The sequence below is a fragment of the Lathyrus oleraceus genome, chromosome 5 (assembly GCF_024323335.1).
Source record: "Lathyrus oleraceus cultivar Zhongwan6 chromosome 5, CAAS_Psat_ZW6_1.0, whole genome shotgun sequence".
Lineage (NCBI taxonomy): Eukaryota > Viridiplantae > Streptophyta > Magnoliopsida > Fabales > Fabaceae > Lathyrus > Lathyrus oleraceus.
Window position 1 is genome coordinate 496,509,301 of NC_066583.1, and position 24,737 is coordinate 496,534,037.

At 35.6% G+C, this 24,737-nt stretch overlaps 1 protein-coding gene across 1 annotated transcript; it reads left to right on the forward strand.

The window, feature by feature from the left end:
* The first annotated feature begins 7,586 nt into the window (after positions 1 to 7,586).
* On the forward strand, positions 7,587 to 12,616 carry LOC127081561 (F-box protein At4g09920-like). The gene is made up of 3 exons (XM_051021807.1): positions 7,587 to 7,656; positions 11,298 to 11,917; positions 12,098 to 12,616. Exons 1-3 carry the CDS (start codon positions 7,587 to 7,589, stop codon positions 12,614 to 12,616), a joined length of 1,209 nt encoding a protein of 402 aa, XP_050877764.1.
* Positions 12,617 to 24,737: the final 12,121 nt, after the last annotated feature.

Here is a 24,737-nt window from a genome sequence, read left to right on the forward strand (position 1 = left end):
ACAATTTAAGTAGACATCTCAAACTTTCCAATGCACTTTGTCCCACCTCAAAATCATAAAAAATGAGTGAGTTAGGTAGTTGGGTAGTTTTGCCAAAATTAGGGTTTCAGTCAAAACATGTGTATGTGAATTTTGCCAAAATGGAGTTTAGACAAAGAAACCTAATGTTTGGAGTTTACACAAAGATAAATTTGATATAATACGAATTGATATTAATTAAATATGGATTTTACACAAAGAATCCTAATGGTGATGACCGGGATCACCTAACCGACCTCCGGTCCCATATCCCCTAGCTACCCTAACCCTTGGCCCTAACCCACGTTGACGATTCTGCACCGGTGTTTGTTCATCTGATGGTCCTGGAGCGTCATTACCTCCTACAGGAGAAGATCTGTTGAGGTATTCAGCCAACTCAGCATAGTCTTCAGTATTCAATGATGGTGTATCGGCGTAGCTGAGCTCATGACCCATGCCAGAGAAGTTGGGGTGTGGTTGACTCATGGATGGGCGACCGGGACGATTGAAGGGAGACATGGGTGTGAATGATGGGTCTAGGAACGATTGGAAAGGTTGTTGGGGGTGTTTGGAAGAGATATGGTTGTGGGATGTTTTGGTATTGTGATGTTTGGGGTTCTTGGCTACGGTAGGAGGAGGGGCGGTTAGTGTTTTGGCTAAGGCGACTTTGGTAGGGTGATGGTGTGGATGCAAAGCGATGTTCAGTCTGAGGTTGATGGTCCATTTGTTGTTGGTGGTATGGGGGATGTTCTTGGTATTGGGGTTGGGTGAATGGCATGTTTTGGTTGTATGTTTGTGTGTTTGTGGAACGGAAAGTTTGACGGATAGGTGGTTGTGAGTAACCGGGCTGAGAATGTCGTTGGGGGTTAGATGTTGATCCTTCTTGTGTGTAACTTATCTGGCGTGGGTCGTAGAGGACATATCATCGGCGATGAATTGAAATCCAACCGATCTGTACCAAGCCATATAAGTACGACTTGGTTTTACCTCATTTGGCATGACTGCGTCAGTTAAGACATGGTCATGACGGTGCTTCCACTTGCGACACTCCGATCTTGCGAAGGTTTGCCAAGGGTTGAAGTTCCATTTGTCGTTCACTTTACGCATATGCCATTCTCCTAGGCTAGCTGGGGGGTCTGGGATATTCTGGACCATACCGAACTGCAGCTTCACACGATCGGTGTTGTGCATCTCCACTGTTGTGAACCGTATTATCGGTGTGCATGTTGTCCATACGGCTGCGCCTTCAGGGTTGACCTGATGCTCATGATCCATATTAAGGTATGGACGCCAAATGAACTGAAATGTTAAAGACGATAGAATTTAAATGAATGTAGAAAAAGTCAACATAATATGACGAATTAATGAAGTTATTTTGCTTACGTCTGTCGGTCGAAGGTGATCCAAAAAGTTGCGATACTGAGTAATACAGTGTCTCGGACATCTGCTGTAATTCATAACGCGTGCCGACCATCTACACCAAAAAGTTAAAATAAATTAGTTATGGGTACTAAACTGTAAGGAAGTAAGTAAAGATATAGCAATTTAAACAACTTACTTTTTTGCATATGGAAAAGTGAAGGGGTTGTTATTGACCGGTGCTAGAGACAGTAGTCTTGACCATCCCCATGCTTGTAGCAAAACAACACATCTAGAAAATGTAGATTTGTCTTTGTGGGAGTTTTTGCACAATGAACTATAGAGATAGGCTAGACATGCGGATCCCCAACTGTAACTACCTATTCTATCTACATGTCTAAGTAGAGGTAAGTATATAATATGCATGCTAGAACCACTACCTTCGGGAAATAAAAAGGATCCTAGTAACAACATAATGTAACACCTAGTTTTGATTATTCGAGCATCTTCGGTAGAATGCTCATCTAAATATAAACTATTATAATATGACTTTAGGCGTGAGAGTAGTATACCTTGACCTCTAGAATTATCATCTAACAAATCAGTGTTTAAAAGCTCCATGCAAATTGAATTTGCATAGTTGGTCTTACCATTAATAGCTTTGCCTTCAATTCGTAGTCCTAAAAGCATGTAGACGTCTTCTAACGTCACGGTACACTCACCGGTTGGAAACCAAAATGTGTGTGTCTCTGGCCTCCATCTTTCGCATAAGGCTAGAATGAACTTGTTATCTATAGACCAAGACATAATCTTGCTAATCTGACCAAAACCGGCGAGTTCAACATAAGGTTGAATCATCGGGTCCATTGGGACAAATTCGTGGACTCGAGTTCGAAACCTTGATACATCCTATAATAGAAATAATATAAAACTTGACTAAGTTGGTATTTCAAAATAAAATGGGGTTGGTGGAGATGAAACATAAAAAATTAGTATAAGAAAAAACTTACGTATGTTGCGATGTTTGCAACTGTTCCACTGTGTGCTTCGCCCATTGTGAGTAAAGACATATTGTTGGGGAGTTGGTGTAGATAAAATTGGAAGATGTTGTTGAAGATGAAATTGTAAAAGAAGTAATGTAGATGAAGTAGTGAGAATGTTGGTGTGGAAGAATTGTTGAAGGAGTGGATGTATTTATAGGCAAATGGATGAGAGCATAAAAATTTGTGTTTGCATGGTGTCTCCACCTCATTTGGCGACCATGTACAATCCTAAAGAGGGGGAGCCATTCAAATTGGCGACACCATAGGGTACATGCATGCAAGGCTAGTTCTGAATGCTTGGTTTCGAGGACTAACTCCATGGGGGCGCCACCATCTGCATGTCTGACACGTGGCATTCTTGTCTCCTGCATGCTGAACAACTCACTTGTGGATGGCTTGCATGATTGACACGTCATCTATGACTATGTTACATGTCCGACACGTGTCTGTCTTGTCTCCTGCATGCTGATGACTAGCTTCTTGATAGCTTGCATGGTTGACACATCATCTAAGATTCTCTTGCATGACTGACACATCATGTCTGACCATCTTAGGTGTCCGACACGTGGTTGTCTTGTCTCCTGCATGCTGATGACTAACTTCTTGATAGCTTGCAAGGTTAACACATCAACTCACACTGTCTTGCAGGATTGACACATCATCTCAAACACGTGGCTCTCTAGTATCCTGCATGCTGAAGACTCACTTCTTGCATGACAGACACATCATCTCATGACTAGTTAGCATGCTTGACACATCAACTCACACTGTCTTGCATGACAGACACATCAACTCATGACTAACTAGCATGCTTGACACATCAACTCACACTGTCTTGCATGACAGACACATCATCTCAGAACTGACTTGCATGCTTGACACATTATCTCAGAGTAGCTTCAATGTCCGACACATCATCTCAGAACTAGCTAGCATGTGAGACACTGATACCATCTATTTAAGTGTCTTACTATCAACATCCAAGACACTTCACTCACATTCATCTGCACTTGCAAAATAGTTTTCATCTCCAAAATGTCATCTTCATCATTATACAGTGTCAACGTTCACTGCAACGGTGAAACTTTTGAGTCTGGGCTTCATGGTTTTTGTTTTAGAAACACTGATACCATTAGAGTCACGATGAAGAGAAATGCAACCTTTTTGCATTTGAAAAAAAGAATACAATCCTTTATAGGATCAGGTATTGTGTCAAAGATGACATATCAAAATCCTATATTTTTTGAGAATGGTCAATGCAAGTTTTTCTCCCTTAAGGTACGAGACGATGAAGATGTTGAAAACATGTTTCTTAGTCATGAACATTCAGGCATGGAATGTATCGAGTTGTACACTACTCTACAACCATGTATACCGTCTCAACAGTCTCAACTAACCGATCAGGATACAGCTGGTGAAGATGCTGCAGATGATGCACAATGGTCAGATGAACTCAACCCAGAAGCAGAAGTAGAAGTCGATGTTGTTGATGAAGAAGAAGAGGAGACCAAGATACAGGTTGATCACATCCTGAACAACGACGATGAAGATGAGGCTCAACCACCACCAATACCTCCTAGTCATGCCTACAATCCTCCTCAACATATGACAAATATGGATCTTCACGACGATGAAACGTCCGATAGTGTCTTCTATAATACGTATCCGAGACCAGTAGGCGAATTAAAGGTGGGAGACATGTTTCGTACCAAAGAAGAATGTGTCTTGGCAATCAAAAAATTCCACATGAACAACTTTGCTGACTTTACAGTGAAACGCACTGATTCTAGAAGGTATGTTATCGAATGTCGTAACATGCTTTGTAAGTTTCGTTTGGCTGCATCTTACAAGAAGAAAAATGACTCTTGGGAGATCACTTCAATAAACCCACCACACAGTTGCGTTGCAACTAACGTTGAACAAGATCACCGTAAACTGAGCACAACTTTGATATGTCAAGACATTCTGCCATTGGTAAATAAAGACCCATCAGTGAAGGTGAGTATAATTATATCCCATATCCGAACAACATACAATTATACTCCATCTTACAAGAAAGCATGGATTGCGAGGACAAAGGCTGTTGAACAGGTTTTCGGCAACTAGGAGGACTCATTCAAGGAATTACCACGGTTTTTATGGGCACTAAAAACTTATGTCCCAGGAACTGTGGCAATTTTGGAGACAGTGCCAGCAATGATGCCAGACGGAACCTGTGCTACAGGTAATAGAATATTTCACCGTCTCTTTTGGGCATTTGACCCGTACATCAAAGGTTTCGCTTTCTGCAAACCTCTCCTGCAAATTGATGGCACTTGGTTATACGGAAAATACAAGGGTACTTTGCTCATGGCAGTTGCACAAGACGGTAACAACAATGTATTTCCCATTGCCTTTGCTCTTGTTGAAGGTGAAACGGCTGGTGGATGAGGTTTCTTTCTTCGACATCTCAGAACGCATGTCGCTCCACAAGCCAATCTATGTTTGATTTCTGATAGACATGCTGCCATCGAAAGTGCCTACAACAACCATGACAACGGATGGCATGATCCTCCTTCTACACATGTGTACTGTATCAGACACATTGCACAAAACTTCATGCGTGCTATAAAAGATAAGAATCTTCGCAAGAAGGTGGTGAATGTTGGGTATGCTTTAACTCAACCGTCATTTCAATATTATCGTGATGAAATTCGACTGTCTAATGAAGACGCGGGGAGATGGATAAATAACATCCCAGTAGAGCAGTGGACAAGAGCATTTGACGGTGGTTGTCGATGGGGCCACATGACAACAAACATTGTGGAATGCATGAACGGGGTTTTCAAAGGAATTCGAAATCTGCCGATAACCGCCTTGGTAAGATCAACCTATTATAGGTTGGCTTCTATGTTCGCAACCAGAGGTGAAAGATGGAGTGCAGTGTTAATGTCCGAAAAAGTATTCAGTGAGTGTTGCATGAAGGTCATGAAAGAGGAGAGCATCAAAGCTACGACACACGCTGTAACAGTGTTTGACCGTCATAGACAAAATTTCAGCGTCCAGGAAACAATGGGCAACAACGAGGGGAGACCAAATTTAGCCTACGCGGTTAAACTACACAGAAGTTGGTGCGATTGTGGAAAATTTCAGGCCTTCCGCATACCTTGCTCCCATGTCATTGCAGCATGCGCTTATACTCGTCAAGACGCTTACACCCATTTATCTGATGTGTACAAGGCCAACACCATCATGAATGTATATATAGTCAAAGCTTTTCAGTACTACCAATGGAGGATTACTGGCCTTCATATGAAGGAGATATTGTTTGGCACAATGAAGAGATGCGTAGAAAGAAGAAAGGAAGGCCAAACAGCACACATATCAGAACATAGATGGATTCCACAGATAAAATGATAAGATTATGTAGTATCTGTCGTCAACCAGGACACAACAAAAACAACTGTCCCAATCAAGGAGCATCATCTAGATCTTAAGCTTTTTGTAACATGGTATCTAGATCTTAAGCTATTTGTAACATTGTATTTCTGTAACAATCAATATATCATTAAGTTCTTGTTACAACGAGTTTCATAACCAACATCAATACAAAACATCTGAAAACATAAATAATTCTAACATATTACAACAATCAAATTAATGTCGTCTCGACCGAACATCATTTCCCTAGCATCCTTATCAGTCTTCATTCGCACCCAACCAAAGATACTGTCAAGTCTCTCAATACTTCTGATTTTTTCCCCTTCTGATATTTTCCCGTCTAACCATCGAACCAACTCCCTCTTCAGTTGATCTAACGTGGTGATGTTCCAAAACAACATCAACAATTGAGGTTTGTCTCTCGCATAAATCACCTTACCGTATCGGCGACGAACACCAAACATGATAGCCAAATAATTATATGAGTTGTGGAACAATAGGTCACACAACGCATCTATTTATAAGACAAAAAAGGCATTTTATGAGGGAGTCGCCAATTGAGTTGGCGCCTCCTCTTAAAACCTACACATAGGCGCCAATTGGATTAGCTAGGGCACCTGCCCTAGCCAATCCAATTGGCGCCTCCATTCAAGTTTTAATAACAGTCGCCATATGAACAACTTTCATGTTCATCAAAAATCCATTTGAAACTTGGAAGCTCATCATTAATTTCAAAACATTATAGGTCATTTTGACAGAAACCCTAATTTTGGGTCAGGTTCGTTGGGACCTAACTCACTCATTTTTATTTTTTTGAGGTGGGACCAAGTGCATTGGAAAATTTGAGATGTCTACTTCAAATGTTATGTTGGACAAAATTTCATAACTCTAAAATAAACACATGCAATAATGCAAGACATTATAGGTCAGATAACAGTTGAAAAACTCAGAAGTCCAACTTCAACTGCCCATAACTTTCGCATAAAAAATCCAAATAATGCAAAATGTATGTCCAAATTCATTGTCTTGGAAAGATCTACAACTTTTATGTTGGAGGTTTTGCCATTAGAGGCTTTTTTAAGGGAGTCGCCAATTGAATTGTCGTCTCCTATTAAAAATTACACATAGGCGCCAATTGGATTGGCTAGGGCACCTGCCCTAGCCAATCCAATTGGCGCCTCCTTGCAATTTTTAAGAGGGGTCGCCAATTCAATTGGCGCCTCCTCCTAAAAGTGGAGTAGATTGGGAAATTTTTTGAAAACTGGGATATTTTTAAAATTTCTTCGAAAAACTGGGTTATCTCGGTAAAAAAACCATATATATATATATATATATATATATATATATATATATATATATATATATATAAAACATCACTATATGTTTTGTCAGAAACATATCTCAATATTTCATACGATCATAAAATAATAAAAAATTATCATATAATCCATCCAAAATCTGTCTAGAGATTTGAGACAAATAAAGATTTTACTCTTATTTTTTTAAAATATAATATAAAATATTAAAAAGTTTCAATTTTTATTTTTTCTATTTAAGCAGTAACAGGGTCATTAAAAAAATATAGGGGTGCAAGGTATAATTTTTGGTTAAAATTTTAGGCACAATTAATTGAATTTTAGTTTGGTTTTGAAACAATAAAAAACCCTAAATAACATTTTCTCAAGACCCTACTAATAATAACAGCATGTGATCTTCCCTACTATGGTGATACTGAGGACAGAGATAATGGCAGATAGAATCAGTGAGTTGCACGATTCAATTCTCTGTCACATTCTTTCTTTTCTTCCAACCAAACATGCTGCAACCACAAGTATCCTCTCTAAGAGATGGAAATCATTTTGGCTTTCGGTCCTCACTCTGGACTTCGACTGCAAATCCTTCCAAGACATGACCTAGTATTCTTAGTTGCAAGACCCTTAAGGTTCTTAAGTTGAATGAGCTAATAGTCAATGGTTTTTCTCATCAAGTGGACTTTCCTGTTCTTAAAATTCTTCACTTAAAGAGAATGAGTTTCGAAAGTCATGAATTGCTGGTTAAACTTCTGTCTGGTTGTCCTATAATTGAGGAGCTGCAAACCAAAGATTTATAAATGCTGTAATTTTATATCTAAAGATTTTGATATTTCTTTTCTATTGCAATTTTTTTTGGTGTAATTAGCTATTACCGAAGCATCAATCAAATGCTGTAATTTCTAAATTTTAGAGAAGTCATCAATTTATTTGTTTGTTCTTGTTATACACGTTATTTTCTTTAAACTGCTAGAAGAACATTTTTGTGGTGGAAAGACATTTATGGCATTGGAACATTTTTGTGGTGGAACGTTATTTTCTTCATTCGGATGTTAATTGGTTCAATGAATTCGTTTGTGGGAAAATCGAAGATGGCAATGTTATTGATTTCTGGCAGCAGTCTTGGATCGGTACGAAACCGCTTGTTGCTGTGTTTCCAGATTTGTTTTGTGCTTTCGGTGGAGCCCCAGGAAATATACTTTCGATGGGTAATTGGATAGGTGAGATTTAGAGTTAGTAAAGGGAGCAAGGGAAATATAGAAAATGTGAGAGTTAAATTGATGCTAGTAAGATTGTGAAAAATTATCCAACAAATTGTTAGATGAAACCTATTATTTTCTCCGATCGTTTTCGCCATAACTTTAGTTCTGTAAATCCAAATGAGGTACGGTTTGAAACATTCGAAAGCTAACACTTATGGCTATCCCATAGTGATTTATTAAGAGGTTAGATGGGTACTAGAATATGTGAAATTTAATTATTTTACTTATTGTGTAATGATTGACGTTAAAGAACGAACGATTAATCGTTGTGAAGGAATACATTAATGATGAAGTGATGATAATATGGATTAATATGATTGAGTGCTATGTGGATGTTTATTGGATGTGTGAATATATGTTGTGAAGTGCAAGTATAATTATCTGAAGTGTTGTAAATACTTACTGATGATTGTTGAGATGCGTAATTCAGAGTGAGAATAATTATTGATGTGTTTATATGCATGATTGTTTACAGTCAAATACGGGGATGTAAGCATTATTGTATTATTGTCGTTGCATTATTGTATGACATACGTAATATGTTGTCGTGGAAGATGTGAGTCACAAGTTCAATGCTTGAGAGGAATGACTTGTCCAGAGCTAATATGAGAGGGTAGTCACATGGTGTGTGATATGTCGATGGTGTGTGAATTTCATGATGTTTTCCCTGAAGATATTTGTGAGTTGCCTTCTGAACATGAAGTTGAGGTCGCCATATATGTAGTATTTGGTACTAGACCTGTGTCAATGGCTCCATAGAGGAGGAAGGTTTGCATAAGAGTTGGATGAGCTTAAGAAACAGTTAAAGGATCGACTTGAGAAGAAGTTTGGATCGAGTGTTTCACCGTGGAGAGCATCGGTGTTGTTAGTCAAGAAGAAAGATGATAGCATGAGTTTGTGTGTTGATTAATTAATCCAGTTTGTTTTATATATAAATTTAATTAGTGTAATATATAGTTTTAATTAATTATATATATATATATATATATATATATATATATATATATATATATATATATATATATATATATATATATATATATATATATATATATATATATAATTCAATTGGTATAAAATTATATAATACTATTTGGATATTGTATTGACGTGAGAAACAAAAGTGAAGAAAAGAAAAACCGATTAAACTAATACACAGCAAGAACGACACCACGCATTGTTCATCAACGGTTCATTATATATAAATACGGTACTTTAGCATAAGTTGTTTTCCAGTTTCCATAACAAATAAATAGACAAAAATCATCACCAGTAGACATTGTTCGAAGGTTCAAACATGAGATCATGTTCCGCATTGTTGGAGGGATCTGATCCGAGGTTTTCGTCGCTATCTTGATGCATTAAACTCGAATTAGGGATAATTTTGGCTGCCTCCAAAAGTTTCTCTCTTTCGTCTTGTTTTTATAAGAGTGTCTACTGAGTGCTTTGAAAACCTCCATCGATGTCGATATAGAAGCTGTAACAGCAGATTCTACCGATATCATCACTCCACTCTCGAAAGAAAGGCAAGTTGTTAAGGTCACTGAATTTTCCAAATTCTGCACAGTAATGTATCACCTCCTCCTCACCGTAGCAACTTTCTTTGATAGGATCTTTGGCAACCAAGCATAGTTGAGACCACAAATCATCTATGGTACATTCTGTAATTGACGGTAACATCTTGCAGGTCCTATATTCAACACCAAACAAAATTAAAATCAAATCTCACATTGTCTGCAAATGAAGTCTCGTCGAAACTGCTATCAACTATAATCAAAGTCGCGTTGTCTGCCATTGAAATCTCACCGAAACTTCAATGCTAAATTTGAAGTCGCATTATTGGCCATTTGAAATCTCATTGAAACTGCTATGAACTATAATTGAAGTCACATTGTCTACGATTGAAGTCTCATCAAAACTGCAATGCAACTACAAATTGAAGTCGCATTATCGGCATTTGAAGTCTAATCGAAACTGCAATGCAACTACAATTGAATTCACATTGTATGCAATTGAAGTCATATTTAAACCCTAATCGAAGTCGCATTGTTTGCAATTGAACTCTCATCAAAACTGCAATGTAACTACAATTGATGTCCCATTGTCTGCAATTGATGTCATATCGAAACTGCAATGAACTACCATTGAAGTCGCATTTTCTGCAATTGAACTCTCATCGAAGCTGCAATGCAACTACAATTGAAGTCGCATCGACCTTATATAATCGAATTAGATTTTAGACACACAACTATAATTCGAACTACGACATAACTCATAATTGTTTTTGATGTCATCGAAACTGCAATGCAATTAAATCAAAGTCTCATCGGCCTGGCTAACATCAGCTATTCAAAAGCATGCTAACAACAATACTACAACTGCTACTACAACATCTAATCAAAAGCATTGTAACAAAAAGCATTTACAAAAATCGTTATACCTCATCGTTCAGAGAAACCTCATCAACAACATTTCTATTTGATAAAATGTGTCAATGGAACTTTTGAAACATTAAAATGAAAATAAAACACTTATTTTTTATTTTATCCAAAATATATCTCAAACTTTTGTATCGATTTCAATATTTCTTACGGATTTGAGACGGAGCTCATAAAATAAAATAAAAAAAGTTGTGTATATAACTCATCCAAAACATGTCTAAATGTTTCACAAGAATTTGAGACATATAATTTTAGGCACAATTAATTGAATTTTAGTTTGGTTTTGAAACAATAAGAAAACCCTAAATAACATTTTTCTTGAAAACCCTAAATATATATACTCACTACAAACCCTTTTCATATTTGAAACATGAGCATTAAACTAATAACGGCATATCCTTCTTTCTTTTCTTTGTCACGTTCTTTCTTTTCTTCCAACCAAACATGCTGCAACCACAAGCATCCTCTCTAAGAGATGGAAATCACTATGGCTTTCGGTCCTCACTCTCGACTTCGACTGCAAATCCTTCCAAGACATGACCTACCATGGATATTCTGTACACCAATTGATGCTCTTACGAAAAATTGAACTTCCAATCCTTTCGTTTCGTTTCTATTGCATCTACGGTCATTCAATTCATAACCAAAATGATATTAATCTATTTGTTTCCTATTTAATGAATAGAGGAATTGAGAATCTTAACATTAGCGGTGACATGAAATTACCACCTAGTATTCATAGATGCAACACCCTTAAGGTTCTTAAGTTGAAAGGAATAATAGTGAATGGTTTTTCTCATCAAGTGGATTTTCCTATTCTTAAAATTCTTCAGTTAAAGAGAATGATTTTCGAACGGCATGAATTGCTTGTTAAACTTCTCTCTGGTTGTCCTATACTTGAGGAATTGGAAACCAAATATTTAGGTTTTCGTAATGGTTCGCGTGTTCCAGCGAAAGAGTTTGATGGCTTGTTACCTAGTTTAGTCCGAGCAAAGATTTATTGTCATGATTCTATTATTCCTCTTCATTTGGTTCGCAATGTGGAGACTCTACATATGGAACAGGTATGACAATATAGATTTTAATTTTCTGTAAATTCATGATTTTTTTTAACTGTAGTCCATAGTTTTAAATTGCAGTTGCGGACGTGGTTGCACGAGTTGCAATTGCAGTTGGTGTCGTGGACTGCAGTTGGTTATATAAATTTCTCATGTACTGTCTTGTAACTTGTGTAACTCATGCAGGCACAATTGAAATGTTGTACTAAACTTCCAATGTTTCATAATCTGACTCATGTGAAACTTAAATTTTTCTATAATATGTGGGGTTGGTTGCAACAAATGCTTGAACAATGCCACAAACTTCAAAGTTTAATCATACAGGGTTGTGAATATCAAGACGAAAGTTGGAACAACCAAAGTTGGAACGATCCACCAATAGTTCCAAAGTGTCTTTCATTGCACCTGAGAACATGTTTTCTTGCAAATTGTAAAGGCACCGAATCTGAGCTCCAATTTGCAAAGTATATTTTACAAAATTCGAAAATACTAAAGACTATGAAAATTAAGTATGATTGCTGTGCAGATATAAAAGCAAAACACCAAATTATGGCGGAATTATCTTCATTCGCAAAGGATTCTACGATGTGCGAAGTTGTTTTTGAAAACAGTCTAGCTGTAATTTTATATCTATATGGAAAGTTTAGAAATTGTGAAAATTATACAAAGTTTAGTAATTATACAAATTTTATATCTATATCCTGAGGATCTAGATACCATGCGGCAGTAAATCCCCATCAACATCATTTAGAGAAATATGAGGGTCCTTCCTTTGAAACAATAAGACTTGAAGGATATTCTTGTAAATAGCTTTTTTTTTTAGTAGTAATTTATGTTTCGATCTTATTCTCATTAGGCTAGAATTATATATACAATATCTCTTTTATATATATAGGCTGCATTTGTTACAGCTTTTTTAAAAAAAAAATCTATTTTTTTATTAAAAAATCATTTCTAAAAATTTTAAGAGTGTTTGTTTCAGATTTTTTTAAAATGATTATGTTAAAAAAATGATTTTTTAATTAAAAATGAGAAGCTAATCCAAGTAGCTTTTGAATTTCCATTTTGCGATAGATGAGAGAGAAAATGCAAATACAAAACACGGAAGGTTACATCCAAAGCAAAGTTACATAGTTATCCTTAAATTTTTTGAAAATTCCGAAAATACCCTTCGAGGGTTTAGCTTCATTTTGTTCAGAATTGTGAACAGTGCCGTCTTCTTCCCTCTGCTTCAATGGCGGCGTGAGCAGTACCGTCTTCTTCTTCTTTGCACCAGGCACTACGCCAAATAAGGGAAAAGAGGGCGCTTTTTTTGGCCTATAACAGCGCTTTAAAGCGCCCTCTAATCTGGCGTTGGCATAGGTAAAGACAACGCTTTTTTTTCCTGGTGAAAGCGCTGTCTAAAGTGGCTCTTTAAGCCCTTTAAGGGCCACTTTAGAGGGCGCTTTTTAAAGAAAGCGCCCTCTAAAGTGGAAACATTTAAGGGTTTAGAGGGCGCTTTTACTGGAAAGCGCCCTCTAAAGTGGAAACTTTTAAGGGTTTAGAGGGCGCTTTTACTGGAAAGCGCCCTCTAAAGTGGAAATTTAAAGGGTTTAGAGGGCGCTTATTTTGGGAAGCGCCCTCTAAAGTGGGTGGTTATTTAATTTTTTTTTTAAAAAGCGCTATATTTTTTTATTTATTTTAGACAACCTGTATATTGAAGCAGTACACCCAAAACTGTATAATTTGAAGCCTTTTTTCACATATTGCATTCAACAAGCCTTATATACAACAATCCATACATATACAACAATCCACTGATATATAATCGTTTAACTTCTAAAGATTCTAAATATACAACCAATTCATAACTTAAAAAGAAATAAAACTAAGTAGCAAAAGCATCTCTGAGATGTATGTTGTTTTTGCTAGCAACAGTCTTCTTAGCAACAACCTCTTTTTGTTCAATATCAATAGCATGAACCTAAAATATCATAAAATTATTTAGGTGAAGTATAAGATCAAGAATTAACATTTTCTATGCATAAATATCATATAATTGTGTTTATACCTTTTTTTTTATTCAACTGACTCGATTTGCTGCGTAATCCCCTTATATTTTTGGTCCCTTATCTTTTGAAGATAGAATTGATATTTGTTTAGATGGACATGTTCCATTGTCGTAGAGGGATACTTTCAAATATCCAGCATCATCATCTACGCGAATGAGGTTTGACGACAATGGAACATCTCCATCTAAACAAATATCAATTGATACTTTCAAGTATCCCTTGCCCCTTGCACGAATGATTGACTTCATAATAGCCATTTTACCTGTAATAAACAAAACAATTAAAATCAGATGACAAATGTAAAAACAATTAAAATCATAAAAGTCATTTTACCTTTAATAAAGAAAACAATTAAAATCATTTGACCTGTACCTTTTTCACTAAGTTCTCTTTCTTTTCTTGGTTGGAATATGTTCTACATGTCTCTTAACAACACGGACGGTTGGATTGATCCAAATACCCTCATTATGATCATTTCTAATATATGAATCATTTGATATAATATTCTCATCTTGATCATTTCTGGTAAACGATTCAATCTCAACATCAATATCACCTTGATCTCCAGTGTTTTCATCAATTACTTTGTTGGAAAAAAGAACTATAGACCATTTCGTACTTTTCGGATCATTGACATAGAACACTTGTCTAGCTTGAGAGGCTAGAATAAAAGACTCATCTTTGTATCCCACCCTATTAAGATCCACTTGCAAAAATCCTGACTTATCCATTCGAATGCCGTTATTATTTTCAACCCACTTGCAACCAAATATAGGAATCTGAAACTTCTCATAATCAAACACCCAAATGCGCTCGATAACACCAAAATACGACAGATTTGCAAATTTGGGGTTTAAGTCCTTCACACTTGATATGTGCATTGCTTCAGCTACCACGGTGACACCACTATTCTGCATAGTACTTTTATCATCTTGTTCTTTGGTATAAAATGTGTATCCATTAATCGCGTATGCGCTATAAGAAAAAACATGGGAACTTGGACCATATGCTAAGCATCTCAACCTTTCTGTTATTGAAGCGGGATCTGAATAATACTTTGAATAAATATGATCCTTAAACCAAGGTATAAAACATCGATTGTGCTCTCGTACTATCCAATTTTCATTTCTATTGGGATTTAAACCTCGGAGAACATCCTTGTGAATTTCAACATACGGCTCAACCTCATTCTCATTGTGCAGAACATACAAATGCACTTGATCCCGTTCGACCCTTGATACTGCCACGATTTTATTTCCAATTAGATTTTTTCCTTCTTTCTTTTCGACAAGCTGAAACTTGGGGAGTCCGATTGACTGAACATTAGACAAATATTCAGTACAAAACTCAATCGCTTCTTCAACAATGTATCTTTCAACCAACCTTCTGGTCGACTTCGGTTCTTCACGTACCCTTTTAATATTTTCATATAACGTTCAACAGGGTACATCCATCTCATATAAGCTAGTCCACACAATTGTGTCTCTTTCACAAGATGAACAACTAGATGTACCATTATGTCAAAAAATGATGGAGGAAAAAACATTTCAAGCTCACACAAAGTAATAACGATTTCTTTTTGCAACATTGGTAAGATCGCAGGATTGATCACCTTACTGAAAATTGACTTGAAGAAAGAACGCAACTTAGTTATAGAGCTTCTTACTTTTTCTGGAAGAATAGAACGTATACCTATTGGGAGAAAATGTTCCATTATAACATGGCAATCATGGGTCTTTAAACTCTTTAACTTGAGGTCTTTCATAGACACAAGTCTTCTAATATCTGAAGAGTACCCTTCTGGAACTTTAACTTCACTTAGAAACTTACACAATGTTTTTTTCTCCTTTCTAGACAGAGTATAAGCAGCAGGCGGTAGATATGTTCGTTTTCCTTTCTTCAAGGGTCCTAATTCAGTTCTTATTCCCATCGCTATCAAGTCTTTTCTTGCCTTAAGGCCATCCTTAGACTTTCCTTGTATATTGAGTAACGTGCCAATAACACTTTCAAATACATTTTTTTCAATATGCATAACATCAAGAAAATGTCTCACATACAAGGACTTCCAATACGGCAATTCAAAAAAAACTGACCTCTTCTTCCACCCACTTTTGACAAGTGTCTGGGCAAAAGGCTTGCCAAACTGAGTATCCAAATCTTTCACCTTTTCAAAAATTTGATCACCCGTCAATATAGGTGGAGCTCTGCCTTGTTCTGTCTCTCCATTGAACGCCTTTCTCCATCCACGGTAGTGATGATTTGAATTTAAGAATCTCCGATAACCGAGAAAGACATTCTTCTGACCAAACTCCAAGCGCTTCCAATCTGTTTTATCTTCACAAATAGGACACGCACATTGACCTTTTATGTTATACCCTGATAGATTTCCGTATGCTGGAAAATCATTAATTGTGCCAAACAACATCGCCCTCAAGTTGAAACTTTCTTTCCTATATCCATCATAAACCTCCACACCGGTCTCCCACAAAATCTTTAAATCTTCGATTAAGGGCTTCAAGTACACGTCTATGTCATTCCCTGGTTGTTTAGGTCCAGAAATCAACATAGACAACATCATGTACTTACGCTTCATACATAGCCATGGAGGTAGGTTATAAATCATAATAATCATAGGTCATTTACTGTGTGAGATACTCTAGATACCGTGTGGGTTCATTCCATCAGTAGATAATGCCAAGCGAAGGTTTCTTGATTCTTCTCCAAATTCAGGATAATCATTATCAATTTTCAACCACTGTGGTGAATCTGCCGGATGTCGATACTTTCCATCTATAATTCTTTCATCTGCATGCCAGGTCAAGTGTCTTGAATCGGTTTCACTACGAAACATGCGTCTAAATCTCGGAATAACAGGAAAATACCACAAGACTTTTGCTGGAGACAACTTGTTCTTATATCGCGAGACACCGCATTTAGGACACTCATTTAACGATGCATACTCATTTCGAAACAAAACGCAATCGTTTGGACATGCATGTATCTTATCATAGCTCATGCCAATAGAGCACAACATCTTTTTGGTCTCATATGTTCGATTGGGAAGAACATTATCCTCAGGAAGCATATCTTTCAAAAGGGCTAATAACTCTGTGAAACTTTTATCCGACCATCCATTGCCCGCCTTTAAGTTGTACAACTTTAATACCGCAGACAATCTTGTGAATTTAGTGCAACCATCATACAAAGGTTTCTCTGCATCACTTACCAACCTCTCAAACATTTCGGGACAATCCTTAAGATCTCCTTCAAGTGCTTCTGCAATCTCTTCAACTCGATCACAATTGTATATATCTGCGCCACTATAGTTTGAGGCATAGGTCGTACTATCCCCCGGTTCAACATTCTCGTTACTTTTCTCACCATGCAAATTCTAACATGTAAAACTTCGATCAATTCCATGCCTCATTAGATGCGATGTCAACTGAACTGCGTCAACCCGTTTCCCATAACAACAACCCAAGCAAGGACATATCATTCTACTGGGGTCTTCGGCGTGCGCAACGGCAAACTTAACGAATTCTGATACCCCATTCTTGTACTCTCTCGACAATCGATTGGAAGACATCCATGTATTATCCATTACTAATTAGAATAAACAAAAAACAATTTCAGAAGAGAAACCAAAAATGGGATGAGACAAAACAATTTCGCTTTATTGAGTTAGTCTCTGTGCAGGGCATTCATGTCTCCATTTACTCTATCAAATAACATCCATACCTAAACTTCTTAAGTTACTAGCTACGCTATGTACGCTAAGTTACTAGAATCAAAGGTTTCTAATGTCTCTATAATGCAACCATAACCGAACCCTAACAATAGTCTTTGAATGTGATTCATAGCGATATCAAATTCAGCAATTTAAAAACCAACCGTCAATTGCCTAATAAACCCAAACTATTTAAATGACTATGAATATTGAAACTTTACAGGTCGAAACAAACGTAGCATAGACAACAATAACATAAAACTGAAATGGGGCAAAGCTAAAACAAAGCAATAGTGCAAGTAATAATGTATGCATCGTGTACCTTTGATTGGTAGAAGGAGGAAACGTCGTAGATCTAACAGAGGTGGAAGGAGAACGCCTTAGAAGTAGCGAAAATCGTAGCAGTGAGAACCCTAACGTGAAAAAGAACGAAAATAACAGAGAGTGAAATAACAAAACGCGTAGTATGTTATAATTTTAATGTTTACTAAAGGGGACCTTAGAGGGCGCTTGTGGAAAAAAAGCGCCCTCTAAAGGGGCCCTAAGAGGGCGCTTATGGAAGCGCTCTCTAAGGCTTTCCAGAAGCGCTTTATAAACTGGAAATGCACATGGACTTATAACAGCGCTTTATTAAAAGCGCCCTCTAAGGGTAACCTTAGAGGGCGCTTTCTAAAAAGCGCCATGTATTGTTGACCCTCTATCTCCTCCTTATTTTTCGCTTCACCTTAGAGGGCGCTTTATTACAAAAGCGCCTTCTAAAGTGCGCTGTTTATTGCTCCGTATTTTTTCGCTTCACTTTAGAGAGCGCTTTTGTAATAAAGCGCCCTCTAAGGTGCGCTGTCTATTCCAGTTTTTGGCGTAGTGAGGTAAAAATTATCACGAATCTTCTCCTTCTTTAATGTTATCTGGGATTTTCAATTTTTCAACTTATTTTGTTAAATTTGTGATATAGGGTTTTCAACTTATTTTGAAATTGAATTCTGGAACTTGAAGCTATTGGTAATTCAGGTTAGAGCTCTTTGTCATGGTTAATAGTGAAATTCATGGTATGAACAATTTAAATGTGGTAGAATATTGTTATGGGTTGGATGTAGTTGATTAGAGTTGTTTGTTTGCTAATTGTTCTGTTCTTGAAATACCTCATGAGATTGAACTATTTCCAAATACATTATTAATATGATAGCTTCAAGTGATTTCCAAATACATTATTAATATGCTAATTGTTTAGTTGTTTACAGGAAAGAAATTTATTTCTTTTAGAAATGGTAATTAAAGGGAGTGAGTGATTAGAGGTTTCTGAGTTGGAGTTAAGCCTTTCTGATGAAAAGAAGGGAAAAAGAAGTTGAATGTTTAGGTGAAAAGAAAATAGCCAAATCATTCCCACATTTACACAATAAAAGATTTAGCCTAATAATTTTTTCAACAATTGGACAGTTATGCTTATTAAAAGAATGTGAGTTGCTTATCTTATTATGTGCAGATGAATCATCAAAGCTAGTTATTTGAGCTACCTGCACTTCTTAACTTTGTCATGTCACCCTTCTTAATTTTCATATGGCGCTCATTGTTTGCAAACAACACACTGCCAATTAACTTTCATTGCAATGAAAATTTCATAGGATTTTATGAAGAATAATATAGTGAAGTACTAAATCAACTTATAATTAAACACAAATTGTAGTCTATAGGTTATAGGTTACAATTTTGTTTTCAAATATTTCTTAATACAATGTCCACTGGTTGTGAAAAATAATGGTGAAGAAGAGAGTACAGAAAGCTCATTTAAGGGGTTGGATGTTTTGGCTAATGAGTAATGTCCTACTTTTACTGCTTTGATGGACACAAGCATATTTTGATTTTTAGTGTTGCTAGGAGTGTTATGTTTGTAGCAAAGCTTGCATCATTCCCTTTGAGGGGTGCTCCAAGCCTCCAATCCAATGTAGTTACTTTATGTTTAGTGTAGTGAGGTATGGTTGTGCTAAAGAAGTTTAGTAGCAGTGGCATGCAGACATTATGGTCAAGAAGAAAAAGCATGACAGTGGTTAATACAGTAACATAGAGAGTAAAATAATGAGAACTATCATGCCTAGAACAATTGGAATAATCACAGCCTTTTCCTTAGCACATAACTTTTTTAGTTGCATCATTATATAGCTTCTTTATTGGAAAAGTTATAGTAGTTATAGTGTGTGGTGCCACTATTGTTGGATAAAGCACATAATTCTTATTTAGAGCATGTATTTGTTGTTACTTATATATAGTTATATTTTTATATCAACCATGAGGATTAAATAATAATAGGTTTGTAAATACCATATTACATACACATAAACTCTTATTTGAGTGATAAATATTAATAGGTTTATTTCAAATTTCTACTCTATTAGTGATAAATATTAATATGCTATTTGATTATTAGAATGACATCTAAAAAAGATGTGAAAAGTTTAGAGAAGGATGGAAAAGTTGTTGCAAAATGGGGGGATGACAGTAAAACAGAAAGTTTGCTGAAAATTTGCATTGAAGAAATAGAAGCGGGTAATAGGCCAACTACCCACTTCAGTAAAGAAGGGTGGAAGAATATTACTGAAAAATTTCAAAAGAAAACCGGATATGCTTATGATCGCACTCAACTAAAGAATAGATGGGATACATTGAAAAGAGAGTTTTCGTCATTTGTGAAAGTAGTGGATAAGAAAACTGGAGTAGGATGGGATCATGAAAAGAAAACTATCATGGCTGACGATGATTGGTGGGCTGAAAAGAGTAAGGTACGGTTATGTCGGTGTATACTAGACTAGTATTTAATTAATTGTATGAATTTTTTCATGATATATGTTTTGAATGTTTATTTATTTTTCAGGAGGATCCAGATATTTTGAAATGGAAACATGGAGGACCTAAGTTTGTTGAATTGCTAGATAAATGTTTCAAGGGTGCCATAGCTACTGGATTCGCCCTTTACAAACCATATGAAGATCAATTACCATGTGAAGGATCAGAATGTGTTTTTGAAGGCGGTCGTGAGAATAACACAATTACTGAGGATGAAGGAGATGCATATAATTTTGATGTTGGCAATGAAGTACAACCCAACCCAACACCAAGTTCTTCCAAAAAGAGAAAGGTTTTAGGGAAAGGAGAGAAAATCGGGGCAACAGAGAAACTTCAACGATCTCTTGATCGTGTACTCGATGGGTTTGGGCCAAGCCAACAAGGACTCCCAGAAGATAACATTAGTTATGCTAAATGTTTGAAAATGTTAGATGAAATCCCATCCTTGGTAAAGGGATCACATTTACACTTTAAGGCTGTTAGAATCCTTGCCAATAAAGAAAGTAGGACAGCATTTTCTTACTTCATGAATACCTCAACTGCTGATATGGCTCTTGATTGGATAGACACTTGTCCCGAAAAAAAATATCCGCGTGATCGTTGATAGGATTGCATGCTTCTTAGAAAAAAACCATTAACAGTTTGAACTATTATGTTTTTATTAGCTTGATGTAATATGATATTTTTCATAATTACTTTGCTGTTTTGATACCAAATGGAAATTTCATTATTGACTTGTTAGAATATGTGATTTTGGATTCTTAAATGTCATTCTTGTGTTCTTACTTTCTTGCTTTAAGGATTTAAGATGTCATGAGCTTTAACTATCCAAACATTTATAATTTTACATTTTTGTGTAACAGGATGGGTGACAATTCAAGTAAGAGTTTGGGTGAGAGTTCAGATGATAGTTCATATAAGAGTGACAATACTTCTGAAATAGATATTGAAGTCCAACAGGTTGATAGAAGTCAATATCATATTGCAACGGTGATGGCTGCTTTTATGGTTACAAACCATGTTTTGAAATACATTGTCAAAGAAAAGAAAACTACGTCAATTCTCTCCGGCCAACTATGGTTTGTAGAGTTGATAACAGGAAATGATAACAGGTTTTTTGAGCACCTTCGAATGAGGAAACGAGTCTTTCAGAATTTGGTATGCGAGTTAACTAATAATTGTGGGTTGACACCTGCTAAACACATTGGAGTTGAGGAAAGTGTTGGGATATTCTTATATATGATAGGGCAACCTTCCTCATATAGAAATGCCCAAGAGCGATTTCAACATTCTAGTGAGACCATTCATAAACATTTCAACAAAGTTTTAGAAGCTGTATGCAAGTTGGGAAAAAAAGTCATAAAACATGTTGATCTTGTTGACTCTTCTCAGTATATTAGAGATGATAATAGATATTGGCCTTACTTCAAAGACTGTATAGGGGCAATAGATGGCACACATATTAAAATACATGTACCAACAGAGAAACAAAAACCGTTTTTCAATAGGAAATGACATACAAGTACTAATGTGATGGCTGTGTGTGACTTCAATATGTGCTTTACTTTTGCATTGTGTGGATGGGAAGGATCTGTTCATGATGCAAAGATTCTTATGGATACTCTTCGTAAGCCCAATTTACGATTTCCTTATCCCACAGAAGATTAGTTTTTGGTACTTCAAATATTTTATTAGTATAATTAATATTTTTATGTTCTTATCTGATATGTTTTGTTTATATATACAGGTAAATACTATCTTGTAGATTCAGGATACCCGTCACTTAAAGGTTTTTTGGCACCATACAAGAATGCAAGGTATCATCTTACACATTTTAGACTTGCTCCAGGATTCAGATCAAGAAATGAAATTTTTAATTATTATCATTCTAGTTTGAGAAGTGTGATTGAAAGAACTTTTGGCGTGGTAAAAGCAAGATGGAAAGTATTACAAGAAATGCCTAATTTCAAGCTTCAAACTCAAATGGCTATTATTTGGGCTTGTTTTGCACTTCATAACTTTTTAAGAAGAACAGACTCAAGTGACTTGGATATTCTTGAAAGTTTAGAGAACATCAATGGTTTACAAGACAATGAGCAAGACTTCCATGAAGGAGATGGAAATGGTGTACCTACTCATGGTGAATGGCAAGCTCCAACTCAAGCTGATGTTAGATATATTGAAGAAATAAGAAACACTATCAGAGACCAATTGCCAAGAAACATGGGGCGACAACGACAATAATTTTATTTTTATGTTTGATGGCTTTAGAAAAATTAGAATGAGACTTAAAAAAGATGTAGTTTTTTTTTATGTTTGATGACTATAAAAAAACTAGAATGAGTCTTTAAGAAAATGTAGTTTTATTTTTATGTGTTTGTTTTATAATGCTTTAAAAATATTTCTATGGAGAAACTAGCATTAGAGGTATTATCCCAAATATATATATATATATATATATATATATATATATATATATATATATATATAGATATATATATATATATATATATATATATATATATATATATATATATATATATATATATATATATATATATATATATATATATATATATATATATATATATATATATAATATTGTTATTAAAAGTGTTATTAATTTTTAATCATAAAGTAACAGAAATATTTTTAAAAATTATATAAATAATTATTAGTTCATTATCATGTATAATCATCTATTCATATATTTAACACTAATTTGTATGTCCTTTTTAGTAAATTTATATTTAAAAAATCATTTTTACGTTTAAGTTGCCAAACAAGAAAAAAAATGATTTAAAAAAATGATTTTTATGAAAGAAAACAAACAAATCAACTTCTACTTTTTTAATAAAATCTCTAAAAAAAAATCTCAATTTTTTTTTAAAAAAAATCTATTTTATTTAATCTAAAACAAATGGGCCCATAATCAAATGATAATAATGAGTGAAATTTAATAACATGGCACATTCAATATCTCTTTATGGTATTACAAAATTCATCTTCTAATTATGTCTATAAAATTTAATATCAATCGAAAATCATTATTTGACTATAAAGTTTCCATACACCATTCACACGGCATGTCACCGTGTCGAACACCGACACGCGTACGACACGTATCAGACACGTTTTTGAAGTGTCCAACGAGAAAAAAATATTTAAGTGTTACGCACATGGATACGACACCTTATTTCGAATAAAGGACTCGACCAAATTCAAAAAATTACATAATTTTAAAAAAAAAATGTCCAACTCCAAAATTTTCAAAATTTAAAAAATAAATAAGTTTTTTAACTTTCATATTCCACTTTTTTACTATAAAAACAACACAATTATGATTCTTTTTTTTTTATATTTCACTTTCACTGCTTTTGTTTTCACAAAATTCTTTTATCTTCTCCGATTATTTTCATCTTAGCACATCATTGCTTCAATTTTCACAAGGAATCTATGAATATGAATTTTCATTTTTAACTTTTTACCTTTGCCCGTAAATTATATTATTATATTAATATATAAAATATATATAACCGTGTCCGTGTCCTATGATTTGTACATTAGTGGGGTCCTCGTGTCCGTGTCCGTGTCCGGACTTCATAGTTATTTGATATATGATATTCAAATTCTAATATAGTATTAAAGCACTCGTTTTGAGTGTGTACTTTCGTAAGAGAAATATGACCTTCCTCTACGACATCCCGTACAAAATGATACCTGACATCTATATGCTTGGTTCGAGCATGATGGACCTGATTCTTAGCCAAATGGATTGCACTTTGATTATCACACATCAGTCTCACGCGTTCTTGCTCAACACCCAAATCACCTAGAAGACCCCTCAGCCACAATGCTTCCTTTACTCCTTCTGCTACTGCCATGTACTCGGCTTCCGTAGTAGAGAGTGCCACTGTAGACTGTAACATCGATCGCCAACTAACTGGAGCACCGTGTATTTTGAACACATAACCAGTAGTAGATCGCCCTCTATCTAGATCACCAGCATAATCTGAATCAACGAACCCGCTTATTTGACATGTATCTTCACCAAAACACAAACCAGTGTTAATGGTACCCTTTAAGTACCTTAAAATCCACTTCACCGCTTCCCACTGTGCCTTTCCCGGATTTGCCATGAACCTACTGACAACACTTACCGCTTGTGAAATATCTGGACGTGTACACACCATAGCGTACATCAAACTGCCAA

Excerpts from the sequence above, each read along its gene's own strand:
- LOC127081561 (XM_051021807.1), top strand. The coding sequence starts at position 7,587 with ATGGCAGATAGAATCAGTGAGTTGCACGATTCAATTCTCTGTCACATT. Across the intron at positions 7,657-11,297 it reads TTCTTTTCTTCCAACCAAAC|ATGCTGCAACCACAAGCATC; the intron begins ATGCTGCAACCA and ends TTCCAACCAAAC. Across the intron at positions 11,918-12,097 it reads AGACTCTACATATGGAACAG|GCACAATTGAAATGTTGTAC; the intron begins GTATGACAATAT and ends TAACTCATGCAG.